Consider the following 27,317-nt stretch of genomic DNA (forward strand, 5'->3'; position numbering starts at 1 on the left):
ATGGATGATAAATACATGTCCAAACTGTCACCTACTGTTGATTTCTGGGCAGGGATCTACTTGTTCATAATTGGTAAGTACACTGCTTATTCACTTCACTGCTGTACTGTGTTAACTGTAGTGGAGGAGAAATCTAAAGCGTCTCCTAAAATGAATATTTCAAGCTTGCATACAGTTCTGAAAAGTGACACCCTTTCTTTCAAATGGATGCAGGCAGAAGGTAAACACCATTAATGACTCATGAGAAATAACTACTTTATTAAGTCACATTCAGGGTGCAAAAATGTCCAACTGCACTGCATGTTTAATTCTTATGAGCTCTCCATTATAAAGCAATACAATATAACTTTTGCTGTATTACTATTTGTTCCTATAGCTTATAAGAAACTCAGCTGAGATGGTAGGGCTAGGATTTTAAACATGTTACCTGGTACACAATGATACTGCATTATTGATTTTTGATATTTATTAAGAGGATTTTATTTGATTATTGGATTAGCTTTTTATCTCATCCCCTTTGCTTTCCATGCCAACTGTTCTACTCTTCATTGCATTTATACACATCATGCTTTTATACACGAGTAGATATCTCCAGTGCACTGTATCTCAATTGAAATAATGACTATAAGATGTATACTGTATGCCACCCTTCAGTGTTTCTTTGATCTAAAAGTTCAATGAATACCCAATGTGCTGAGTCGACACTTGTTCACATTGTATATATACAGTGGGGAGAACAAGTATTTGATACACTGCCGACTTTGCAGGTTTTCCCACTTACAAAGCATGTAGAAGTCTGTCATTTTTATCATAGGTACTCTTCAACTGTGAGTGACGTAATCTAAAACAAAAATCCAGAAAATTACACTTTATGATTTTTAAGTAATTAATTTGCATTTTATTGCATGACATAAGTATTTGATACATCAGAAAAACAGAACTTAATATTTGGTACAGAAACCTTTGTTTGCAATGACAGAGATCAGACGCTTCCTGTAGTTCTTGTCCAGGTTTGCACACACTGCAGCAGGGATTTTGGCCCACTCCTCCATACAGATCTTCTCCAGACCCTTCAGGTTTTGGGGCTGTCGCTGGGCAATACGGACTTTCCGCTCCCTCCAAAGACTTTCTATTTGGTTCAGATCTGGAGACTGGCTAGGACACTCCAGGACCTTGAGATGCTTCTTAGGGAGCCACCCCTTAGTTTCCCTGGCTGTGTGTTTCGGGTCGTTGTCATGCTGGAAGACCCAGCCATGACCCATCTTCAATGCTCTTACTGAGGGAAGGAGGCTGTTGGCCAAGATCTCGCGATACATGGCCCCATCCATCCTCCCCTTAATATGGTGCAGTCGTCCTGTCCCCTTTGCAGAAAAGCATCCCCAAAGAATGATGTTTCCACCTCCATGCTTCACGGTTGGGATGGTGTTCTTGAGGTTGCACTCATCCTTCTTCTTCCTCCAAACACGGCGAGTGGAGTTTAGACCAAAAAGCTCTATTTTTGTCCCATCGGACCACGTGACCTTCTCCCATTCCTCCTCTGGATCATCCAGATGGTCATTGGCAAACTTCAGACGGGCCTGGACATGCACTGGCTTCAGCAGGGGGACCTTGCGTGCACTGCAGGATTTTAATCCATGATGGCGTAGTGTGTTATTAATGGTTTTCTTTGAGACTGTGGTCCTAGCTCTCTTCAGGTCATTGACCAGGTCCTGCCGTGTAGTTCTGGGCTGATCCCTCACCTTCCTCATGATCATTGATGCCCCACGAGGTGAGATCTTGCATGGAGCCCCGGACCGAGGGAGATTGACCGTCATCTTGAACTTCTTTCATTTTCTAATAATTGCGCCAACAGTTGTTGCCTTCTCACCAAGCTGCTTGCCTATTGTCCTGTAGCCCATCCCAGCCTTGTGCAGGTCTACAATTTAATCCCTGAAGTCCTTACACAGCTCTCTGGTCTTGGCCATTGTGGAGAGGTTGGAGTCTGTTTGATTGAGTGTGTGGACAGGTGTCTTTTATACAGGTAACGTGTTAAAACAAGTTCAGTTAATACAGGTAATGAGTGGAGAACAGGAGGGCTTCTTAAAGAAAAACTAACAGGTCTGTGAGAGGCGGAATTCTTACTGGTTGGTAGGTGATCAAATACTTATGTCATGCAATAAAATGCAAATGAATTATTTAAAAATCATACAATGTGATTTTCTGGAGTTTTGTTTTAGATTCCGTCTCTCATAGTTGAAGTGTACCTATTATAAAAATGACAGACCTCTACATGCTTTGTAAGTGGGAAAACCTGCAAAATCGGTAGTGTATCCAATTCTTGTTCTCCCCACCTGTTGTAGCATGGGGGGGGGATGCATGAGTGACATCAGTCCAAAATCCCGGCAAAACCACTACAGCTATTGTGCTGGTAAGACGTGTATTGTGATGCTCTCTGTTAAGCTAGCACTTTGATTAACATATTAATGTGTTTTGCCTTTGTATTTTGTTAATTTTTGCAAAATGATTTTAATACACACAACAACAAAAAACACTACAGCTATTGTGCTGGAGACAGAGACAGACCCCGCTGCAGGTGTGTGTGTGTATATGCTGACTGTGCCCTGTGCTGCTCCCTATAAACACCCTCCCTCTGAATAAACACCCTGATCCTGATTACTGGTGTGATTGGTATTCTTCGGCCTGTGAGCAACAATCTGACAGCTGCTGCTACACACACACACAAACACACAGACACACACAGTGTTTGGTTCTATAAATCTCAATTTGCTAAAATGCCCACTATATTGTGAAAAAACAGCAAGGTAAGACTTTATTTTACAGTATACTTATTAGATGAAATAAGCCATACTTTGTATCAATTTAGAAAAAAAACTAGAAATATGTTCTTAGGCAGTAAACAAACACATTTAAACCCTAATTAAACCCTGATTATACCTGTACAGATTGCAGTTCTAATGCTAAGTGAAGTAAGCAAGATGTTTTGATGCCCGTATTCACCATGCCCAAAATCACTCAGAAAGGTATACCTAAGGGTGGTCACCATCTACAGTATGGGTGTCAGCTCATTGCTTTACTAAAAGGACCAAAGAGAACAAGAAGGCTGGCAGTGGCATCACTTCCAGACATTAGTGTAGAGTAGAGGAGATATTTAAATATGGTACACTAAAACTACAAAAGATAGTGAGCTGGATAACTTTTCCATGAACTACCAGGTAACAGCCTAACTGAGTTCTAAGTCAAAGTTGTTGCTGATCCCTACCATTGATCTATTCACTAAACACATATTTATGTTATAACCAGCAAATATAGTGCTCAAAGGTATCATTTAGTAACATTATAACAGTTATTACTATTACGCTAACATTTGACGACTAAGCTTATGACTAAGATTATTTCAAGTCAATCAAGTATGAAGTAAACATACATGTTATGAACAAGGAGAAGTGCTCATCTTCACTCCTGAATCCCATTTCAAAATATCTAGCTGCGTTATAATTTACACAAAAAGTGAAGCCCAGGCAAATTAACACAACAGCAGCCGCCTTGAATCCTGCAGTCATCATATAAGTCAGATGTTTTGCCCCTTTTTATCCCAGAACATCTCAAGGTGGTGGGGCAGTGGTAGGGACATCTCCCTAACGCTCAATGCAGCTGACCCTAAGATCCTTGTTCATCCTACTTTGCATCTTTTCTTTTGAGCCAACACCAGAAACTCCCTCATTCCACATCCTCAACCAGTTCCCTGAGTGCCTTTGTCTACCTGGACACAGTAATTCCAAGCACGTCCAGGGATTGCTGTGTGTATTTTTCAATAATGCCCTGCAGAGAGCTTGTTGTATTTCTCCTTCTTAATATTAGGCCTACAGTAGCCTACAGTAAGTAATTTGGTGGATGACGAAGAATTGAGACAGGTTTGCATGCTCAAAGACATTGGTGTAGTTGAGTTAAAATAAGATTAGACTTTGAAATTCATAACGTACATATGGTAGTTGAAAGGACCTGTTTATATGATTTGGAAGATGGCAGGCTCTGTGGAATAGGACCTGCTCTCTAAATAGATATAAAGGGCTGACTCTAAGGCAACGAAAACACCACAATTCCTATTTTCATGGGATTATACACTAATAAAAACTGACTAACAAAGAATATATTCTATCGCACCGCAAAACAAGTAAAACATTTAAATAAATGTCATACATGAGGCATAGTGATTGAAAATTATCTAGAGAGAAATAAATATCTTTCTTTTTGTATGATGTATAACACTAATAAATATATTATTTATATCAGTATGTTTGTTTCACTTTTATGTTTCTGACTGTAATTGCCTACCAATATAAGCCATAATACTTTGTTCAATATTCCTAGAGTATTGCATGTGGTGCTTAATAAGTATGTTGTGTTGGTTTTGAATACGTCCCAATCTGTAGACTCTGCTCAGGGTTTGGGTTAGGTAAGTATTCCATTTTATGAATATAGACTTTGAACAAAATAATGAAGAAAGCACTGAGACCTCTTAAAATCTGACTCACAGTCATCTATCTTAGATTCACTTCAGCCACACAAATGCAATACCAATAGCTGCCCAGCAGATGTCGCCATTTCAACTGTATAAAATGTAAAAACAGTGAACCATTTTCAATGCAATTGCCTCAAATGTGATTTAGTGCTTCAGAAAGCTTTCTTTAACCCCCTTCACTCATGGCTGGTAAACAAACTGACGTATCTAGTAAGGTAAAGGACAGCAGCAGAGATTTTGACTTCTCACAACAGGAAAAGCACAGGTGGAATTAATAACATTAATGAAGGCTGCATTACATTAATTTGAACCTTTTCCAAGGCTTTGGTATTGTGAATGCTCACTCACTGACATGGCTTACTGGGACAATTAATGGAATGGAGCCATCATTAGTGTTTTTATTAAATGCCATGAAATGGGTATATTTAGACAAGAAAAGGAAAGTGAATTTTGTGAAAATTGGGTTTACATTAAACAGGTGGTCAGAAATAATGAATGCTAATACAGTTCCCTATCTGCTAGACAGCACTTTTGTCAATACGTTAGCCCAACTGCTTGTGTATCCTGCAGATTGAGCCAAAATCCAATTACAAAGGCTTTGTTGAAAGTGTCATGCTGTTTAAATTTTTATGTCCTCCAGATACATATAAACTTTACAGAATTGTGTCTTCTGAATTTTGTTTGCCCATTTGAGTAGAATGAAGACAAGACAGATACTGTTGATGTTGTTATGGGATAGAACATTTATGCCTTACAAAGGGGCAACAGTTTGTGACACTTTGTCCCCGTGTCTACCACAAAATGTTGGTTAAAGTTTAGTATTGCTTTCAAAAATATAACGACTCAACTGAAGTGTGTGTATGTGTGTGTGTGTGATTCAAATAAACTACAGTACTATGTCAAATATGTCATTCACACAACACCATAGAAAATTTGTTTAATGAGTGTACAAGAGCAGCTGCCTTTTATGGTTGATGTTCATTGCTAATGCATTCTGATAGCTGATCCTTACTCTCTCTGAGTCTTTTCCCACATGACCATGAGATCCTCTTATTATTCCCTGCCTGAAGAGTCCAAAGAGTTCATGCACACTGCTGGTCTAAAGAGATCGTTCACCACATGATCAGTGGCATTATCCTGAAATAATGGATGGAGCTAAATAAAGAAGTGATTATTTGTATTGTGTGACACACAACCACTACAGGATCATCCTGAGCCCCCGCCCCAGTGATCCAGCAAAATAAATGTCAAAATCCCTCAAGAGAAGACCTGGTATTAAATACTGCAATACAAACAAACAAGGATTTGCAGTTTGATTGTTAGTAGAACATTTCCTGTATTAATTAAGTGTAATGTACTGTAATTGGGGTAGGAAAATTAGGGACACACTGATTTCTTGGCCAGGTATAAGAGTAGGCAGGTGTTTTTGCATGTGCATAGCTTAAGTCTGTAAGCAGGCATCTATCAGCAACAGCAGAGAAGGGGCATGAAAGGAGAGATTACAATGATTAATGTGCCCTTTCATTTTTAAAAACCCCAAAACTACACTAACACAAAGCAGCCTCCAGAAGTCTAAATAAGTTCATTTAGCCTGCTGAACATCTGATCATTAATTTAATTAACACACGCTATATGCTGTAAGGACCAGCGCCGCTCTGTCTGTCCTCTTTGCATGATCAGTCTGTTCCAACACAGACACACAAAAAAGCAAAAAAAAAAAAAAAAAGTAGGAAAGTAGTGTCCTCTGTCAAGATAGTTACTATAAGCATGGTTACATCATTGTCACACGTCATTGGCCCTGTTTAGACCTGGTGTCCATACTCCTGGGACAATCACAACTAGACAGCCGAGACAAATTGAGGTCTATACCTGTCTCTATTACGCGTCTCAAGTGATCTCGATTCTCAAGCTGACCACTTATGACCAGAGTTCATTGCTGCCCACACGACTTCCACAAGGAGGTCAAACGGCCCCACGCAGTTATTACGTCATTCAGACAAGCGCCAGATTTGTTTTTAGCGCAGGCTGAAGAGCTAAGAGCTAATAAAAATGTTTCAAAAACTACTATACATGTACAGGCTATTCTAACTGTTCAGATGATTCCAATCACGTACACCTGTGCTCCCCTCCATTCTTTCAACCGTTTACCAAAACAACCCCCATGTCCTGCATTGATGACGTATTTTCCTGTCACGTCCTGGTCAGAGACACGTCAGGACGCATTAGTGTTTACCCTACAAAAGATCTGTTGTCAAATGCATCCCAGTTGGTTTGAGTGATCGGATCACAATGCATCTCGGAGGTCGTTTACACTTGTATTTAGTGGTGTCCAGGTGTGCTTGGTAATGCCAGGTGTAAACAGGGCCATATTGTCATGCACACATGTACCCAGTCCACATGAAATTACAAGACACCAAAAAAGTTGCAGTGGTGAAACATTTTTCAAGTATACACGATAACAAAAGTTGTCACTGCAGACAAAAAAACTCTGTCGTCTGTACCCTGCTCTACAAATATAATTAGTAAACACATTATCTGAATGAATATCTCATATGTTCATTTAAATAGTACTCACCATGTCCATTCATTGTAAATCTGATTACTTATTCCCATTTATCATTACAGCTGATGGCTAAAGCAATCAAATCTCACTAATCCTACTTGACTAATTTACTTGGGTTTCAGGACCATGCCATCCTTAAACAATTGTTTAGACATCTTCTTTAAAAATGTGGCAGAATCATTTAGATTGCAAACAACCATATTGTATTGAAGCATATCTGCTAATGTCGCATTGATGTCTTGCAGTGATACAATGACAACAGAAATGTCAGGAATGAGATGTGAATGCATATCATTCAAGGCTGCTCCATGAGAGAAAATTCCACCAGCATGCCTGAGGGACAAAAACCTCATATGCTTTTTAACAGATTAAAAGGACTATTTAAAAAATGAACACATGCCTGCAGAATATTGCTTTTTGTATCAATCAACTTTGCACAAGCTTATGTAAGAGAGAGATATTATATAAAGCAGGTTGAACCAAGCACACACAAACCAATCTTTTTAATGGAGTAAACATTGGCAGTAATTTTGTAATTATGGTCAAAAGTCTTTCTATTGTTAGAATCAGCACTTTGCTACACAAGAATAACAGAAAATATGAAATATTGTAAAGATGTAATTTGCATTTACATATTGTTGGTTACTGACTCCTGGAACCCAGTGATCTTATTCAGTTGACATATTACCACCAGTAAATTCCAAATAATTTATATTTTTAGTGAATATTAGTTTTTCATAAATATATTTATATAGTTTTATTGAGCCATATCCATTCCTATTGGAGTGGAAAGCAGGAATAGGTAGGGGATCGGGTAAAAAAATTATTGAGGGGACTACAGCTTTGCATAGTTCTTAATTGCACCAGTCTTTGTCGTGTTACTTTGTCTGTGTGTATACTGTCTGAGCTTGTACTTCAATACCATCTTTCCCCCGGGACATATTTTTGCAGTCACATGTACCTCTTTTTCACCTGAGACATAGTGATACTGTAGCACTGAGGTCTTTATTAAGGGCAGTATGGAAAAGGAGATGTGTTCTTACATTGGCAGCTCTTGGTTGCCCTTGGATCTGGGGTACTGGAATTTCTTCAGCAGCTGCTGGAATGTTTTTTGAATTTTTACTTCTCTTTTGTTCCTTTTGCAGCTCTCGTTCTAAGGTGTAACAGCAATACATTCAGTGTTATTTGGTGTCTTTTTGAATGTGTTCTTCCTTCTTCATATTGAGTGAAATATAAACATTAAAGTCTGTGTAAAGTCAATTTATTGATTTACTTCTAAACATATTATACATGTTGGAAAATGGTTACAGAAAACATGTGAAAAGGCTGATAACTATGCAGTACTGAATTGTGGAGATGGAGATAGAGCCTTGAACTATTTCTCACCCTTTCATTTTTCCTGATTTTCTGAGCCTGCAAAAAAGGGCTACTCTGTGACGTAGTGGCGAACTCGGTGGGCACGCCCACAGCATTTGGGAGCAGAGAGGCTGATTTTTAAACAACTTTGAAGCCTAATTTCATATATTTGGCGATTTTTTAATCATTCAAATTTGGCAGGGTGGTTAACAACACAATTTTCTGTGGTATGTCATATTAAGAACACATATTTATTCTTACTTTATACGGACCCTGATGTTGCTACACAGGCTCACCTGGAATGCATACATTAAACTCCACTAGTGTAGTTGCCTGCTTAATTTATGCCATAGATCATCTGTGTTTGTACTTAGCATGTATTACGCTATGTCTTGTGCACTCTTTGCACTATACATCTGTGTATGTATAACATGGCTAGTTGACTAAAAAAAATGTAACTTCTTGTTTTCTCCTATGTAAAATATGGTGAAATAACAAAGCTCAATATGACCTTTTCAGTAATAATAAAAAGTCTGATACAAAAAGTACTACTACATTTGTTTTACTAATTCTAACCTTGAAGGACCTGCACTAAGATTTAGATGCACACATGGATGCTATCTAAGGTTGGGTATCTAGAGTCAAGGGAGCACAAGCCAAGAGGAGGACCATAAAACGCCAATTACTCAACAACACCTCGGGGCTCTAACACTCCAGCACAAGCTTTCCATGTTAGAGAACCATAACAGAAAAAATAACATAGGATCACCAGGATCACAACCCACAGAGAGGGCAACAACACAATTGCATTACTTCAGGAAATGCTTCCCAAAAGGATACTCTCAATTGGTATATAACATATTGAGATACAAAAAACACGTCCAATTTACAGTCTGCACGGGAAAGAAAACATCCCACAAATCATGATGGAGCTGAAGCATGGAGATTGTAATGATATACTGAATGGTGCCTGTGAGGTGATGAAAAATGCTCCTATCCAGGATTTCAGCAAAGCCCTGCATTATATGCTGACAACAGTGACAGAAAGCATTAGGTTTCGTTAGCACGCTGCTAACGTTAGCTGCAGAGCTAATGTGCAGAGCGTCAAACAGCTGTAGTAACAACTCTGCTACTTTACAGATAACATCCCAACAACAACATCCTGACTAACTAAACAGTGAGCTGAATGTCAGCAGGTAACGTAACAGTTTATGTGAAGCAGCGCTGATGTTACGCACCTGTCTGGCAGATCAGCGTCCACCTTCACTCTCCGCTCCTCCACCGGGTCTCCGTCAGTCCCTCCGCCGAGTCTCCGTCGGTCCCTCCGCCGAGTCTCCGTCGGTCCCATGTGTCCGCGAGTCCTTGACTGGTCAAAGTCCTACTTTTATATTAAATGTTCTTCTAATTTTATCCTCTCTGGATGTTTCTTGGTCACCTCTCCGTCTCCACGATGTTTGCACCAGACGTTTCTCGCTCCGACAGCGTAGGCTACACTACGTAACCCCCCCCCGACCGTGAACGCGCATGAGCGCTCCCTGTCTCTGATTGACTGGAGCATTGTTGTGTTGGCTCGCTGTGAGCCACATATTTATCTGCTGAATCTCAGAGCCCAGGCTGTGTATTGAGACCGTATACAGTCTATGATTGAGACCGGACTTTTTTTCAGCGCGTACTTAGAAGGGACAGCTAGTGGATAGTGAGGAGAGATTCAGTGATTTTGACAAAAAAATGTATTGGATTATTATCACTTACTACACCTTTAATATAAAACAGGCTGTGTAAAAGGGGCTTTTATTTACTTAAAGTTTGGTTATGATGAAATCAGTCAGGATGTTGATTATGTTCATCTGTTGTTTAACTCCATGCTTAGCACATCTCAGCAGCTGTCTGTATCAGTTCCTGCCATGTTGTAGGCTGTCCATTTTGTATATGAATAGGCCTTATAGTGATGTAGACAGCTGTGTCTACTTTATATAGGAGAAGACCTTATATAGTGTTGCGTACTGCTGTCTATTTTATGTTTTTTATAGGTCTTGTAGTTTTGTAGACCACTGTGTCTTTTTTATGTTTATATTATTCCCGAGTAATAAATACATGGTACTAGAGTTTTCAGTGCTGAAACATTTGAAAGTGACTGGCAACCTCTTTTTTTTTTTTTTAACAAAAACTAAACTTGTTTGACAGAGTAGCATTTTTATTGTTTATTTAGAGTTTTATTAAACAGTAGGCTTGCTTGGCTCTAGAAGTGGCAATTTGTGTTTATGGATAGGATATGCTATGTTATTGTTGTGAATTTTTAAATTACTTAATAAGAAGGGCCCCTTGAGAATGCTGAGATTCCATTCTCTTGTATCTTTTACTCATTAAAAAAACTCAGAATGTAATACTTAATTATTTACTTATACTGGCTGATACGCGTACTAGCATATGAATTGATGGAGTACTGGCACTTATTTTTTTCCACTTCAAGCTCTAGAGCAGAACACCATACATTACATCAATTAACTATGGTCGTTAGGGGGACTATTAAGAAGGACACTGCCATATAGGGAGGATGGGAGGGAGTGGGGAATTATGTGCATGAACTAAGCTTTAATGATCTGTTACCTCTGAGTCATTTACAAATGGATTTGTTTACAACACATCCTATGTATTTTGGGAAGCTGTTACTTGATATTGATTACATTATGAGAAATAAATATTTGTTTAGATTTCTATGTTAAAAATGGTAACAGTATTGATGTTGTATGCTTGTTCCTCCTATTTAAACCTTATAAAACATCTAAAATGGAACATCAGAGATGAGAGAAACTAACTTGTCTTGTAAATGATGTCAGTTCTTATATGCACTATTATTTTTGAAAGTTTTTTTGGTGAGGATAACAGTGTTAATATTAAATCAGGTAAATTATAAATTCATGTATATTTTTTAAAAACTAATACATACTTATATGACAAACTCTTTAATAATAAGAACATATACAAATAATATTTAATTGACCTTAATTTAATGTCATACTGAGGAGAGAAGACATAGTAATGTTATATTTTAGATTACTTGTTGATTATTTGTTGTAATCTTTTAAGTGCTTATTTCTTGGACACAGATCTAGGTGACCATCACAATTATGTGGATGCTATGATATGCATTATATTATAGATATTATTATAGATATTATAGATATTTTTTGAGGATTGAAAATGTTATTATACACAAAGAAGTAGCTACACAATGTGGCACTTGTGGCATGGGTCCACCTGTGGAAATGGTAAAGAGCTGAAACATTTATGAGTTTTCGTGCCAGTCTCAACATCTTACAAACAACAAGCCTCAACACACTTTTTTTGAGCTCTATAGTGTCTGGAGTTAACCAAGCATGGTGTGAGAACCAACCAGTCTGTGAGCCTTAGGGAGAGGAAAAGCCTGCAGCGACTGAGGTCAGAAGAATAGGAACAATTGTTCAATTTACCAGGGGAAGGTCACAAGTATTAAAATGATGCGTCAGTACAACAGAACTTTGAAGAATCACATCTCAAATTACACAACACATTAAACCTCAAATGGTTCTTCATCCTTTTAGGAGTAAGAAAATAAGTGAGCACATGATGATCAGTGAGGAATAAAAGCATGCTCTGATGCATCCTGATCTTTGTTGTGGAAGGCTGAGCACAGGAACTGAATTTTGAAGAAGTCATGTCAATTCATTATTTAAGAACCATCATGAAACACAAGGACTGCCATTGCAGTATGTGTCCTTTCCTAGTTGAGGACACAAAACCTGTGAATATCCACACAGCAAATCCAAATAATTAACTGTTTCATTTGTTCAGAATACTAATACACACTCACTTGAAATTATACTTGTGAAATCTCACCGATGTGAAGGTAAATGGAGAAACATAATTAAAGTAGAACACAACAGGGTCGTAACAATAGAGGGGTTTTCTTAGTAACACACTTGCAGAGGCTGAAACATGTTGTTCCCCAAGAAATCAATGGCTTTCTACACCGACTCAAAACCTCTTTTCACTCAAGCTTTATCTGGGCGGCATTTTCCACTGAAGCACCCTTATCTAATCCATTGTTGTAGCTTTCATCCTGATAATGCTTTCAGACCTTCTTTGATGGGCGAGGGGAAGCCAATCTTTTCACACGTTTAGTTAAGTTAATATGATGTTTCTTTTCTTGTTCCTCTATTCTTTTCTCATTATTTCCTGCAGCCATCCTGTCTATCGTGGGTAATGCAGCAGTCCTGGTCAATGCAGCCCGTCGACTCACTCTACTCAAAGCTCCAGAGCTGCTGACGGTGAACTTGGCCATAACTGACATTGGCATGGCCCTCAGCATGTATCCTCTGTCCATCTCCTCTGCTTTTAACCATGCCTGGATTGGAGGTGACACCTCTTGCCTCTACTATGGCTTGATGGGCATGATCTTCAGCATAACCAGCATCATGACTCTGGCTGTGATGGGGATGGTCAGGTACCTGGTAACAGGAAGTCCACCAATGACAGGTAGTGAAATTTTCTTAGAGGTCTAGAACCAGATGGGATTTGAAGGAAATAAGAGCAGTTCAGCTTTTAGTGTAAATACCAGCTGGCCTTAAGAAATCAATATCAAAAGTAAGCAGTCAATCTTACCAAAGGTCACAGGCAATTACCCTTATGCTGTAAAGCAGACCATTTGATGATAGAGAAATTCTTTTAAATTTCTAAACCTTATCCCAAACACGGATCATCATCCATGACATTAACTTCACGTTTATTGACCAGGATCATCGATAAGACTAAACAAATAATGTCAACCAAAGTCAAAAGTAATTTAACAATCAGGACCTGAGCTGACTGATATTTACACCCATGATTTATTGATTTGTAATAGTTCAGCTAACTCCCAGTTGTATCTTCGTTAAGCTCAATGAACAAGACTCACTTTCCTGGGGATTTCTGTCTTCTTTCATCTCTCTGCTCACTGAGTGCTTTATTCTTGCCCGCCAGTCGGTTTTAATAGGATCACAAGCAGACAGTACACACAGCACGGTCTGCTGAATAATATATACAACTGATGCTATAACTGACATTTAGACTGATATCTATTTGTTCTATAACACCAAGCAATTTCATAGAGTACATACTGCATATTAACTGACCTGGGTTACCTGTGGGGATAACAATACTATCCAATTAAGCATTCTTGTGTCTTACAGTATCTCTTAACAGGGAAGGTCTATATAAATAGAATAGTAACTAGGACAATCACTGACCCAAAAAAAATGGTATCATGAGTTCTGTCACTGCAATAAAAAGTCTACAAGCTTCTGTCTGTCTGTTTGTGGGTATATAACTAATAAGACCTCTGTTCTCGAGTAATAGGCAGCAGCCTTGCAACCCCTGAATGTTGTAGCAGCCTGTACTACTGTCACAGGCACTTAACGGTTTGAAAGGATAATAACAGAATAAAGGTGTTTGTTTCTAAAAGAATTAAATCTTTTTGTCTTTAAATTTTATATTCATCATGAGTCATGTTAGGAGAGGATACATGAAGCTAAATACAGCGAAACCTGGCTTGAGAATATGCTGCATATATTAGGTGATAACTGTTAAGGTTTTGGCACAAAAGGAAGCACTGAAGATAGCTGCAGTGGATTAGAATAGTGATATATTAAAAAAACACCCACGGAGGTAGTTTGAAGTCCAGATAGTCTTATAAAGCCACACATGATGACTTTCATTCCCTGCCCTTACATACAAAATCATTTTGCTACTGCACAGTGCTGTCTCTCATATACAGTATTTTATGTATGTTGTTTTCTTTACAAGCATGAATTATTTGAAGATATATAAACAATACAAGAAAATGAAATAGAAAAATCATACATAAATAAGCACCTACCATGATAATACAGAAAAGAATGGCGCAGAAGAACAGCAGGTGCCAGTTTGTACTTCAGCTGGAAAATTGCAGTGGGATTACTATGTGACTGAAGATGAATTCTTAGTTATAAGTGTAAATTGACGTGGGTATAGCTGTACACATGTTGCAATACACAAGCTGCATGCTAATGCTGTAAACAAATAAGGGGGCTTTGAACCTCATGTTATTTACACATTAGATAAATGCAAGTGCATATCAGATGGAGACAGCCTATTCTGAGTTCTCAAGAACAAACAATCCAGTAAGCTTTGAAAATCCCAAGGAGCCTAAGGCTCTGCCTGTATCACCCCAGACTCATAATGTTCTGATCTGTGGGTGATTCCGGGCCTCTAGATGCCGCCGGCATGGTCATGTGAGTCATAAACATCATCAATACATGCTTCTCCCCGGTGAGACCGGTGAGCTTATATATATATATATATATAAATATATATACATATACACATACTGTATATGTTATATGTACTCTTCTGATATGCTAATGGCAATGCTGCAGCTGCTAGCCTCCTCCTTGTGTGATTAGCCTTTGGTATTTTTGATTTAATTAAGATCTTTTATACATGTTTGTGTTGTCTAGTAGGGGGACTAGTTCTCCTGTTTTGAAGAAGTACAACTTTCAGATCCCTCCCCCTCCCCCTCCGCTGCACTCTTGCCCTGGCTCCAAAGTCCCTCCCCCAGAGGAGGCTGACGTGCACACGATAGCATGCGACCATGGATGTGCACAGCTAGATATAAAATGTTTTACAGTGACTTCCACATGGCTATACCTTACCTAGAAACTCAGAGATATGAACTTGACCGAGCTGAGGAGGAAGGGGGAGGGGGCTGTGTGCGTGAGCAGTGATTGACAGCTGTCAGACACTGCATCAGACACAATCCTGGCTCTGATTGGGTCTTTTTGTCCGGTTGCTGTGAATTCTGGCAATTTGCAGTAGGAGCAGTAGGTGGGGCTAAATGAGCCTGTTTTTTTTTTTACAGATTACTAGTAACTTTTTGTCATATTTGCTAAGACTGTCACTACATAAAGACAGCATTACATGAAAGCCCCTTACTGACAAAAAACACCCACTAAAGAAACCCACTCACGAGCGAGCAGGGAAAAGTTTTGTGAGCAGGAAAATCCGTTCATGAGCGAGCAGGTGAACGTTTTGGGAGCGGATTCTGCACACGTTCAAGCATGTTTTTCTCCTCGCAGGCTAAAATATTGCTCGAGGGAGCAGAGATGCAGGATACAATATAGCTTGCGAGTGCTTTGAAAGCGCTTGCAAAAACAATATGGGGGTGCGGATGTTTGATTTGTGCGCGCTGATCTCATTTGCGTGCACAATTTATGTCAGCGTTTTAATCCCATACATTAGAATTTCACAATCTTGGCAAACAGATGGTAAATCATTTATATAGAGACCGAAAAGGATTGGACCATATTGGACAATATAGCTCTTGAGTGCTTTGAAAGCACTCCCAAAAACAATATGTGCACGCGGATGTTTGATTTCTACGTGTGGGTCTCATTCACGTGCGCAATTTACGTCAGCGTATTAATCCCATACTAATGTATTGCGATGATACCGTGATCTTTGTAAAGGGAAAATCACGTTGATGCTGCAGCAAAACTAGGATAATAGTGACTGGTTAAATAACTGCTGTCTTCAACTTACCACTACTCAAACTGTTGCCATGTTCTTTGCAAAAACAAACAAATCTTACACAGAACTCAATGTTTTGATTTCAGGACAGAGAATCCAAATTGTAAACGAATATAAATATCTACATATCCTGATTGACTGTAACCTGTGGTGCTAGTCACTGGCGGGGTCTCGTGTGTGAATTGGGGAGGGTGGAGTGGGTATATATTATGCTTACATGTGTAGCTTGATGATGAAATATTTCATGTGATTATCAGGATATTTTCAGATGAGTCAATCCATCGATGTCGATGTGAAACCACGATAGCTCAACTCTGTTCCACATTTTTCACATCTGACAAGATGGACTTTTGTGTGGCTTCGTCTGCATCACGTTCCCTCCAGTCAACTAGCTAGCAGGCCCACTTAGTACCGCGTCAAAGTAGCCGAGGGCAGGAGTAAAAGTTCACTCTGTGTCAGGCTTTTCCTCAACACAAATTGAAGGTGGTTTACAGAAGCTTAGAGCTCCTCCTCGTGGCTGAAATTGGAAATGGCGAAATTGAAAAGGTTGACATTAGTCACTGCAAACAGTTACACTGTATTTGGTTTTATTGACCCATCCCTACAATAAATGGTCAGTTTTATCTCACTAAACTTTAAGATGTAATGGATCTTTATTACTAGCAGACTCCTCATTGCATGCTGGTGAATGCTACTGAGAAGAATAATGTGCACATCTGGAGTCTACAGTAGACAACGTATAACAATTCTTTGCCTAGTTACTGCTTATGTTATGTATAGGGGTTTGCAGATAATTGACACACTAACATGAATTTAAATTCTGTTTATGCACAGGTGTCAAGTTCCAGAGGAGAACCATCAGTATTGTGATCAGTGGGATCTGGCTGTATGCTGGCCTGTGGGCATTGTTTCCTTTGCTAGGATGGGGAAGCTATGGGCCAGAACCTTTTGGACTTGCCTGCTCAATAGACTGGACCGGTTACGGGGAGTCCCTAAACCATGCCACCTTTATCATGTCCCTGTCGGTACTCTGCACATTCCTCCCCTGTCTGACCATTGTCTTCACCTATTTTGGAATTGCCTGGAAACTGCACAAGGCTTACCAATCCATCCAGAGCAATGATTTTCAATATGGCAACATCGAGAAGAAAATCACTCTTGTAAGTATAAAACAATCAATGCTGCATTGAGTCTGTTCCTTTTTTCTTTCACTGATTGCAACATCCCCATCTCAGGCGGGGTCATTTGTGTAATGCAGAGAGGCATTAAAAGTTCTTAGAACTTAACAGTGATTAAAGACTGTTAGGAGTAGCAGAGCAGGTCGACCCAAATGCAGGAGACTGCAGGCAACAGGAACTTGAAAAATATTTATTGCAGACAGAGTGCAGGCACAGCAAAATGATATGCAAGCGTTTTTATTATGAAGTAGCCTGGGCTATTCGAAGTGTTTTCAGTTTCATCCATTTTTTTGAGGGTCTGAAGTGTATTTCCCATTGTAGCTGGCAAAGCTCCGCTGCCTTGTACCCTCTCCAACTCTGGTCCTGCGCTGTGCTCAGTGTGAGAGGGGGAGTGGCCAGCGGCTAGAGCGGCAACAGCAAATGTGTGCTTCTTTTAGCAATATATTTATCTATATCTTTTACATTTCTCATCCAAACAACGTCAAAAAAAGCTAAAGCAATGCTTAACGTGTGTAAAAACCTATGATCAAAGATATAAGTTTGAAAAACTTCCTAGATTTCCACAACAATAACACATTGAAACAGAAAACCATCCTGAAAACAATGGAATCATTGTATAAACTTTAACACTGTCTGTATTATTTCAACATACACTACCAGTCAAAAGTTTTAGAACACTCCAATTTTTCCAGTTTGTTATTGAAATTCAAGCAGTTCAAGTCCAATGAATAGCTTGAAATGGTACAAAAATAAGTGTTGAACTGCCAGAGGTTAAAAAAAAGGTAAGGATACCTAAAACTGAAAATTATACAAAAACACTTAAAAATGTAGGTCTCTCCTACAGAGAAATTGTGAAGAAAGTCAAGGTGTCAGTGAGTACAGTTTCCTTCACCATCAAAAAGTACTCAGAAACTGGGGGAAACTCTGAAAGGAAGAGGTCTGGCAGACCCAAAGCCACAACAGAGTCAGAAGGAAAGTTTCTGAGAGTCAACAGTTTGTGTGATAGGCGGCTCACAGGACAACAGCTTCAAGCACAGCTTCATAGTGGTCGTAATACGCAAGTCTCAGTTTCAACTGTGAAGAGAAGACTTGGAGTTGCAGGTTTGACAGGTCGAGTTGCAGCAAGAAAGCCATTGCTAAGACATCAGAAGAAGAAGAAGAAGAGGCTTGCCTGGGCCATGAAACACCACCAATGGACTACTAAAGACAGGAAGAAGGTGTTATGGGCCGATTAATCATAATTTAAAATATTCTGTTCATCACGCAGGAGTTTTGTACGCTGTCGAGTAGCCAAAAGGATGGTTCCTCAGTGTGTGACATTAACTGTCAAATATGGAGGAGGAAGCATGATGGTCTGGTGCTGTGTTTCTGGATCCAGGGTCGGGCACCACAGCATTCTGCAGTGCCATGCAGTATTCTCTGGTATGCACGTAGTTGGTCAGGTTCATCCTACAGCAAGATAATAACCCAAAACATAAGTCCAAGCTATGCCAGAACTACCTTAGGAAAAAACACCAAGATGGTGAGCTTGAAAATATTTTTTCAATAAAAAAGGCAAAGATTCAGTAATAAAATCTCTTTTGTAAACTAAAGTCTATTTTAAGTTCTGTAAACATAAACTCTGTCAAAAATATATTCTTTTACATATTTGAAATAACATAAAATATTCCCTGAGGTGTAGGCTACATTCACAACATACAGAGAAATACCTTGCCATTTTCTGACCAGTTTTTCAAATAGAGTTTTAATTTGCCCCATGATTTCACCATGCCTCCATTGAGGTGCTTCTTCACACTCTTTGAGAAAATCCATTACTTGAGTTTTATCTTCTTGCGGCTTCCTTTTATGCTTGAAATCCACAGTGGTGTGAGCAGGTGGTAAAGGTCCTGAGCTCTCGGAATCAGAAGATTGTGCAGCATCAAAATTGGAGGAATGAGAAGATGTTCTTCAGTGGGAGGGTTTGCGAATTGGGTTGCTGTAGCAGAGCTGCCTTGCTTGATGACCTCTGGCCGCCTGAAAATTACTCCCTTTGCAATACCGACTACAGGAAAATCAATATCATGATGCCCCCCGATGAAATTTGAAAATTGTGTTGTTGAAATGTTTTACTAGAAGTTTCTCTGAAGAATCACAGACAACAATGCCACCACGGAGAAGGACACACAGTCGTTCTATTTAAGAACAAACAGTTTCAGCTTTTATACTGAAATTTGAAGAGAGGGCAAACTTAAAATGGAACAAAATAAAATTTTCCAATTCTTAATCAACCAAAGGAGGTTGGGAGGTTTTATGAGTTACTTGCAACAATGCTATCTGAGATCTTTCATATCAGCCAATCTTTTGGCCTCCAGGATTAAACTCTGCTACATGATCACATAAAGGAGTCATAAAATAACTTCATTTATTTTATAAATGATACTGAAATTTTATTAATGGTTTATTTTAGCCAATTACTTTTTTTTATATTTTGGTTTTTCCTCTTGCCTCTTAAAAGTAGAGGAGAAGCAATCTCATCTGCCTCTATGGACGAGCCGCCTCTATAAATAAGAACTATCATGTGTCCCCTCCCCCGCATGTAAATGTCTAAATCACTCGAAACCCCCTATAAAACCTCATAGCTGGCAGATATTTCCCAGCAGCAGCCTTGTTCATTTCATGTTTTTCTATGTGCTGTCAGGTGGAGACATGTTTTGAAAATAGATATCCAGACTTCTGTATGTTTTTTCATGATTTTTACAAAGCTAAATCTATAATGTCATCCCAACTGTGTCATAAACTGCAGTCATGTTCAGGCAGTATATGGGCAAAGCATATTATTTAACAGGCGTATTAGATCTACTTGGTGTGCAAAAGACATAAAAGTAACTATGACAACTTTGACAAAGTTGATCTATGGATACACAGTATCATTGCAATCCCCATTCCCCCCCTTCCCCCCTCACTGTGGAGGCAGCTTTTGGAATATCCAAGAAAAATAAGGATGTGAGGGCTGATGGGAAAGGGTTACTCAAAGGATAAGGATGGGTTTTGTTGTTGTTTTCTTTTTGCCGATGTAACTGAGCTCTGCGAGACACCGCTAAAACTGGCAAGTTAAGCAACCCCCTGACTCTGCACTGTGTTGCAATATGCTGGGCGGTGGAATAATGGTTAGAACATATGTGTCTATTTCTGTGCTGCTGTTTATTGTCTGGACAGGGATGGAAGTCATCCACTGGTTCATTCATATGGTTGGCTCTGACACAGCACACAAAGGTATATCTCTAATGAGCTGTTAGAGTTACACGGTAGAAATGCAGTAGCATGAAAGTATGTACCTGGATAGGAGCAAATTACACATACTGTACTGGTCAGTCATACAGTTAGCTCGCCAAGGTCAGCTCAGATACAGCACATTTTTAAATGAAAATACAATATTCAGGCACAATGGCTAATTAGATAGCTTATTTGCACCATATAATGTTATAAGATCAATTTAGAATTCTTTATACTTTGTTATAACATTTTAATAGTCACAACACTAGCAAGTTCATGTAAATTAAGTCTAATTTAAAGGTACTATAGGTAAATGTTTTACTTTAGACAGAGCCAAGCGTATTGTTTTACCCTGTTCTTCATGTCAGGCTAATTGCTTGATGAGTCTTGCACCATTTACTGGACAAAGTAGTATTAACTCTGCGATATTTTAAATATACAATGTCAAATATATGATGTCAAACTATCCCTGTGTCACATGTGAGCATTGTTTTTTGAAAATGGCTCGCCTAAAACAGCAGGGAATTGTTTCTTTTAGCACACCAGTACTACTATTTTTCAGATTTATTAACATTTGATATCATTTGGTGATTTAGGGAATATTAACAGCAGCAGCAAGGTGTATGTGGGACAGACGCAAAATAAATGACAGTGCCCATGTTCATCGCAATGAAAGAACAGTGCAACGCTGTGGTTCATTCATGTGTTTTTAATAGTTTTTGGGTAATAGAGCACAGAGGAACAAGATATCAGGCTTTGGCTACAGACTCAAAATAAACGACAATACCCACTTTCATCGCAATGAAAGAACAGTGCAACGCTGTGGTTCATTCATGTGTTTTTAATAGTTTTTAGATAAAGGAACACAATTATTACCTGTTAGCAGGATAACGTATTGTTGGATTTGGTCTCTTCATATAATCTGTTGAAGATTTAAAAAAAAAACAAAACACATATACAGGATATTGCTTAAAATGTATGTATGCCCACGTGCAGGAATCCCAAGCGGTAGAAAGTGTTGTTTTTTCCACCTCTATTATCAACAGCACATTGCTACTCAAAACACTCCATTACCCATTACGAATGATGGGTTGAAAAGTGGCTGCTCTTGTGAGAACACCAGCACTCCTTTTATCATTTTCTTCGTATTTGAGCACTACTCCACTCCACTCTATTTTGGGCTGATCAGTCGAATGTTTGTTGCATCATGTAATCAGTAAGCCCCTGGTGTGCGCCTGATCTGAACATTTACATTGCATCTCCATACGTGAGCTGTTTTTTATATGCATGTGTATGTTCGGGTGATTACATATTAATGAGTTTGTCAAAGTGTGTGCATCAGGGAAAGTGCGGGAGAAGGGGGGCTAGGCCGTGATATCAAATAATTGAAATTAATTTTGGTGTTTCCCACATTTCCTGAAATTCTTAAAACTGCCCAGCTTTGTCAAAGTGTTGACTTGCTTGTTTTTTTTACTGCATATTAAAAAATGTTCATAATTATTTTGCCTTATACCATAAATCTATTACAAACATAATGGTCAGGCTTTGGTCGGGCTGCATGGAATGTGACAGTGCAGTAAATAAAGGAGGGATTGACAAAGATAAGAAGAGAAAGTGTTTCACTGATGTGCCGATGTTGCTTGACGGAGCGCGCAAGGTCAACAACTGGTCACCAGTCTGGGGTTTTACGCAACAGATTTGTTTGTGTAGCCACAAATGCCCTGTGGACATGGCTGTTGGGGGTGTTTGTGTTTGTATGTATGTTTGTACCTGTCACATTCAGTTTCACTTTGTTCTTCCACACAAATGCATTTTATTCTAACCATATACTTAAAAGTGTTCTGTACATCACAGAGGTGGATTTATCAGCCTGATATGCAAGTCTACCTTTTCACTTACAGAAAGGCAGGCCACTTGAAAAAAGAAAATGTGTCTTTTTTTCCCATAATGCTCTTTCTCCTCAGCCACAGCCAGGTTGGTTGAATCTATGACGTGTTCAATAAATTTACAGCATATAACAACCTCACTGCCCCCTGTACAACCTCCAAGTTATGTAATGCCAAGTGGAGTGGACTATACCTGCACTGTGCATCATTTTCAAGTGGATAACAGAAGACACTTTTTAAGCATTTATCCTTTTATTGTAAAGAAATGTATGGTATCTAACAGTTAGATAAACTGCTTGAATCAGAAGACTTTATTGTTCATCACATGGATACGTTCAGTATCTTCCGAAAAAATCTCTGTGTGAGGAGGGAGTCACGTTTTCTTTTTTGGTTTCTTAGTCAAGCATGTGATATGTGATGAATTGAATAAAGCCCCAAACATACAGACCACTGACAGACTAATCAGTGCTTTTTCATCTTTTACGTGGGTTTGCAATTCATACTCAGACGGGACTAACTCTTTTTTGATCACTTGATATTCCTTCATGAGAAGACAAGAAAATTACTGATGTGGAATAGGCAAAGCCAGAATGACTTCACAATTATGTATTAATTGCAATGTGGAATTGCATCCTGCTCATCAACAACTTTTCACCTTTTTTGTCCATCACATATTATGTCAGAAAATCACATCCAACATTTCTAAACAGTTGTAACTCATTTCCCCTCACCCATCTGCTTGATTTGAATTACTACCAGAGTGATGGCCCGCTGTTTTGTCTTAATCACGTACCCATGGTAACACAATGGTTTCCAATGATACATCTAGCCATCATGAGTGCTGAGAGGTTGGGTTGGTACTACAGAGTAACATTATGTTGAGGAAATAATTACACACATCAATAGACACCAGTATTTTTATTTGCAAACCTTAAACACTTAGTTATAATAAATCATCATCACTCTGATGAACACTCAACTCAAATCACTTTGCAGCTGTTTTTAATTATTGACATGATACAGTAGCTTTTATCTGTTATTGTGATGCAAAATTTTTGCTTTCAATCTTTTATTTATTTGTATCATAAAACACATTAAATTCACAATAGTCTCAATTAACTGTCCAAACTTCAAGTTCAAGTATGTTTATTTGCCAAATACAAAATATGCTAATAAGGTGCTGACACAAAAATACAACAAAGTCACCGCCGTCATGCACACAGGAAAAAGTACAATTACAAATGAAAAACAGGACTACAAAAGCAGTTCTGTGGCACGGTGTGACTGCTGGCATTTACACAAGTGCACACCTGTATGTAAATGTAATTATTGGTGTAGCAGGATAAATAGTGCAGTGGAACAAAAGCAGCGAGCAGAAGAGAAACAGTGAGATGATCAATTATTGCAGCTGTTTAATTTTGTACTATTTCTCTCTTCCTTTCCTTCTCTTCTCCTCTCTTGCCTCCTTCTGCTATGCTTATTTTAGATGGCTGTGATGATAAGTTCAGGTTTCCTCATTGCATGGACCCCCTACGTGATTGTCAGCTTCTGGAGCATGTTTCACTCCCTGGAGCAAGACCACATGGCTCCAGTCATAACGCTGTTACCCTGCCTCTTTGCGAAGAGCTCCACTGTATACAACCCTTTCATATATTTCATCTTCCAGCGAAGCTCTAGCCACAAGCTCCTCCGCCTGCAGAGACTGGTGTTTTGTTGTTCTCATCAAGCCAGTTCATCTGCTGAAAGAGCGGAGCTGGAGAGCAAAATAGTCAAAGGCTCTGACTGCAACATTTTTGAAGACGGTTCAGACAAAGTCTGTGTGGGTCTAATGGGAGCTCCTGGAAGACACCCTGGAAGTGAGGTGACGACTGTGAGTTGAGACTGTACATGATGAAGTCTATGTTCTTATTTGACCCCTTTGTTTAATTTGTCATTAAGAGACTATATTGACATATTAGGAAATACACTTACTTGCTTTCTTGCCAAGAGTTAAACAAGAAGATTATTACCACTATCATGCATGCAACCCAGAATCATGGCTGGCAGTTAATGAAATAGGCACAATCCCACAAATAATACTTACACAATAATCACAGATTTTATCCTTGTTTTTATTTCAATATTATCAGTCCACATTAGTCTGGTGGACAGACCAGAGGTACTGCAGCTGGGAGACATTTTCCTTACTGTCAGTTCTCATGTTAAGGTTTTCTTTTAATGATATTTCAACATTTCTCAACACAAAAACGTGAAAGTGTCCTTAATAACTCAACAATATTATAGATTAATGTTACAGCCATCTGTTTTAATTATTTCTCCTTCAATTCTGAGAAATCAGGGTTTTTTGGTCAGTTTTCGATAGCAGAAGGCTACATTATCCATAATCCTCAGGAACTAATGCTATAAGGACGATGACTGTCTGCTCTGTTACCCTGCATTTATTATTAAATCTACTATTCACTTTTAATTACATTCCAAACTTTTTTTCCTCACTTTGAGAAGAAGGAGGGGCAGTAGAGAGAGCGAAGCAGTGACCAAGAAAAAAATCATTATTTTCTTATTGTTTAATGGCCATCACGTGCTAAACCAAAAATAAATAACCATCAAACAGATGATTTACTGTGGAAAAAGATGCTATTGTCATTTAATTTTTCTGCGTTTCTACTTTTCATTCATTCATTTTCCACTGCAGGATGTCTCGTATCATGTAAGTGATGATTCTAGTGACAATTCCCTGACAAATTAGTGGTCAGCGTTGTTTTCATCACCTTTTAGCATCAGCTCAACTCATTTGGAACCTCAACAGATGTGATAAAACCAGGTATCCACAACTTTTACCAAAAAGTTGAATAAAGTCAAGTAGAGTCAAGTTGAGTTGTACTATGCGGTGGAAAAGCGGCTTATATCTCTGTTCCCAATTCTCAAAGCATTCTCTGTGTATTGTATATGGGCTTCACATCAATTTGGACACTAATAAAATTGTATTCAGGTCTGAATTATGGTCTGCACGACAAACATAACATATATCACTGACTACATCTCCTGGAACTGACAACTTGAGCAACCACTTGTGGGATCTCATAGAAGAATACTAAAACCACTTGTTCGTAAAATCCTAACAATGGATATGGCTTTTCGTCCAGCATTTGTAATAAAACTTTCCTATATTTCTATCTTGTTGTCATATGGTGCACATTAACAATGCAGCACAGATGGAATGGGACCCAACATTAATAGATTCTTCCACGTGAATTTGGCCATAAGGGACTTATATCCCACATTTTCACAAACATGCATATAAGAATCTAATTAGGCTAACTGGAGCTTGATAAAGAGAAACAGCTTGCAGCATTAGTGTGTTTATGATTAAAAAAAAAGACGACGAAGACTATTAGACTAGAAGGAGGAATGGTTTGTATAATTTGGGCAGGAAGGCTTGTCCGTTTTACACAAAGAATCAGAGTGGGAATTATAAAGCTCAGAAAAAAGATGACTGATTGGTATTTATTTTGTGCTGTACATCAGAGTAAAGTACAGACAAATTGATTAGAAGTTGTAGAAATATGGCAAATGCACAACGCTGTATCACACAATGTACTGAATGGCCTGTCCACAAATCTGTTAAACATGAAAATGCACTTTTGTTGACTTGTGTTTGTGTATATTCACAATAAAGACATGTGTTCACTGTGCCAGAGTTTGTGTACTCTAATTGAGATATTTATTGAGAATAATTGATTGTATTTGCATAGCTGTTTTTCTCTCTTGTGCAGCTCATTTGTTGTTGTTGTTTTCTTTTACATTTCAGCTCAGTGCATTTGTATTAATGTATGAAGCAACTTATTTAATTTAAAGAATTTCCATTTTCGGGTGAAGACACTGCCAGTGGGAAAAGGGAAATGACAGTGAGACACAAATCATAATACCATAAGAAATTAAATCATACCTAGCAGCACTGCTGGAGGACATGACATTTACAACCTGAACAGGTTAATATGAGATCAATACCCATCAGGTGCCAAGTGTCCAACTTATGCAATATATGTTCCATCATCAAAATAAAGATGTACTATTTCTACTGAGAAATATAAATTATTTGTAGGATTAGTATGCGTAGTGTTTTAAACAAGCTCTGCTGTGCCTGATGAAACCTTCATATCCCCCTATGCTGTCTCATTCTTCCTCTTATGATTTTTTTTTTTTGGGCTTTTTTGGCTTTTATTATACAGGTTAGTAGAGATAGACAGGAAACAGGAGGCAGAGAGGGGGGCAATGACACGCAGGATAGGACCTCTCAGTGCGGGATTCGAACCGGGGTCGCCTGCAGCGAGGACTGTAGCCTCAACACGTGTGGCAGGTGCTCTTCCCACTGAGCTAAACTCCACCCCTTCTTATGATTTTTGAGGTTATCAGAAAATGGTTAGTTACAGGCTCCAGTGATGATGTCACACTGAGAGAAATACGAATACCAACTCTCCCTGTATAAATATTTTAAAATATACTCCTGCAGAAGAAGAAATGTCCTACGACAGAGCTGAACAATGTAAAACCCATAGATGTACCCACAGTACATTAATCTCCCTTCAACTGGGAAATTATGTAATGTGATCCTGACAACAAGCATTCATCAAAGAGGTCAGAAGTGTTTAACCCATACTAGTAAAACCAGATCAAACTAAAATTATTATTATTAAAAATAGGGGTTTCCAAACCAATATAAGAAAACTAACATAATCCAATGCACATAAAATGATTTCTTTCAACGCAGAAAAAGCTTTCCATTGTGTGGCTTGTATAATTCATGTGTGAGTGAACTGCAGACAATTACCTTTTTATAAATAAAGATACAGAAGAAAATGATCACTTATTAACTACCCACTACATCTGAATATAAAATCAAAAATAGTATAAAAAGTAATTACATTTCAGAAATTGACCACTCGCTATCTCTATCCTCTACACCTCCTAAGGCAATTTGAGTC

General features: G+C 38.6%; 1 protein-coding gene across 1 annotated transcript; it reads left to right on the forward strand.

The window, feature by feature from the left end:
- Positions 1-24,214, forward strand: opn8a (opsin 8, group member a). The gene is made up of 4 exons (XM_053336667.1): positions 1-73; positions 12,660-12,953; positions 16,854-17,179; positions 23,822-24,214. The coding sequence occupies exons 1-4, from the start codon at positions 1-3 to the stop codon at positions 24,212-24,214; spliced, it is 1,086 nt and encodes a 361-aa protein (XP_053192642.1).
- Positions 24,215-27,317: the final 3,103 nt, after the last annotated feature.

Source organism: Scomber japonicus, chromosome 17 (assembly GCF_027409825.1).
Source record: "Scomber japonicus isolate fScoJap1 chromosome 17, fScoJap1.pri, whole genome shotgun sequence".
In the NCBI taxonomy this organism is placed as follows: domain Eukaryota; kingdom Metazoa; phylum Chordata; class Actinopteri; order Scombriformes; family Scombridae; genus Scomber; species Scomber japonicus.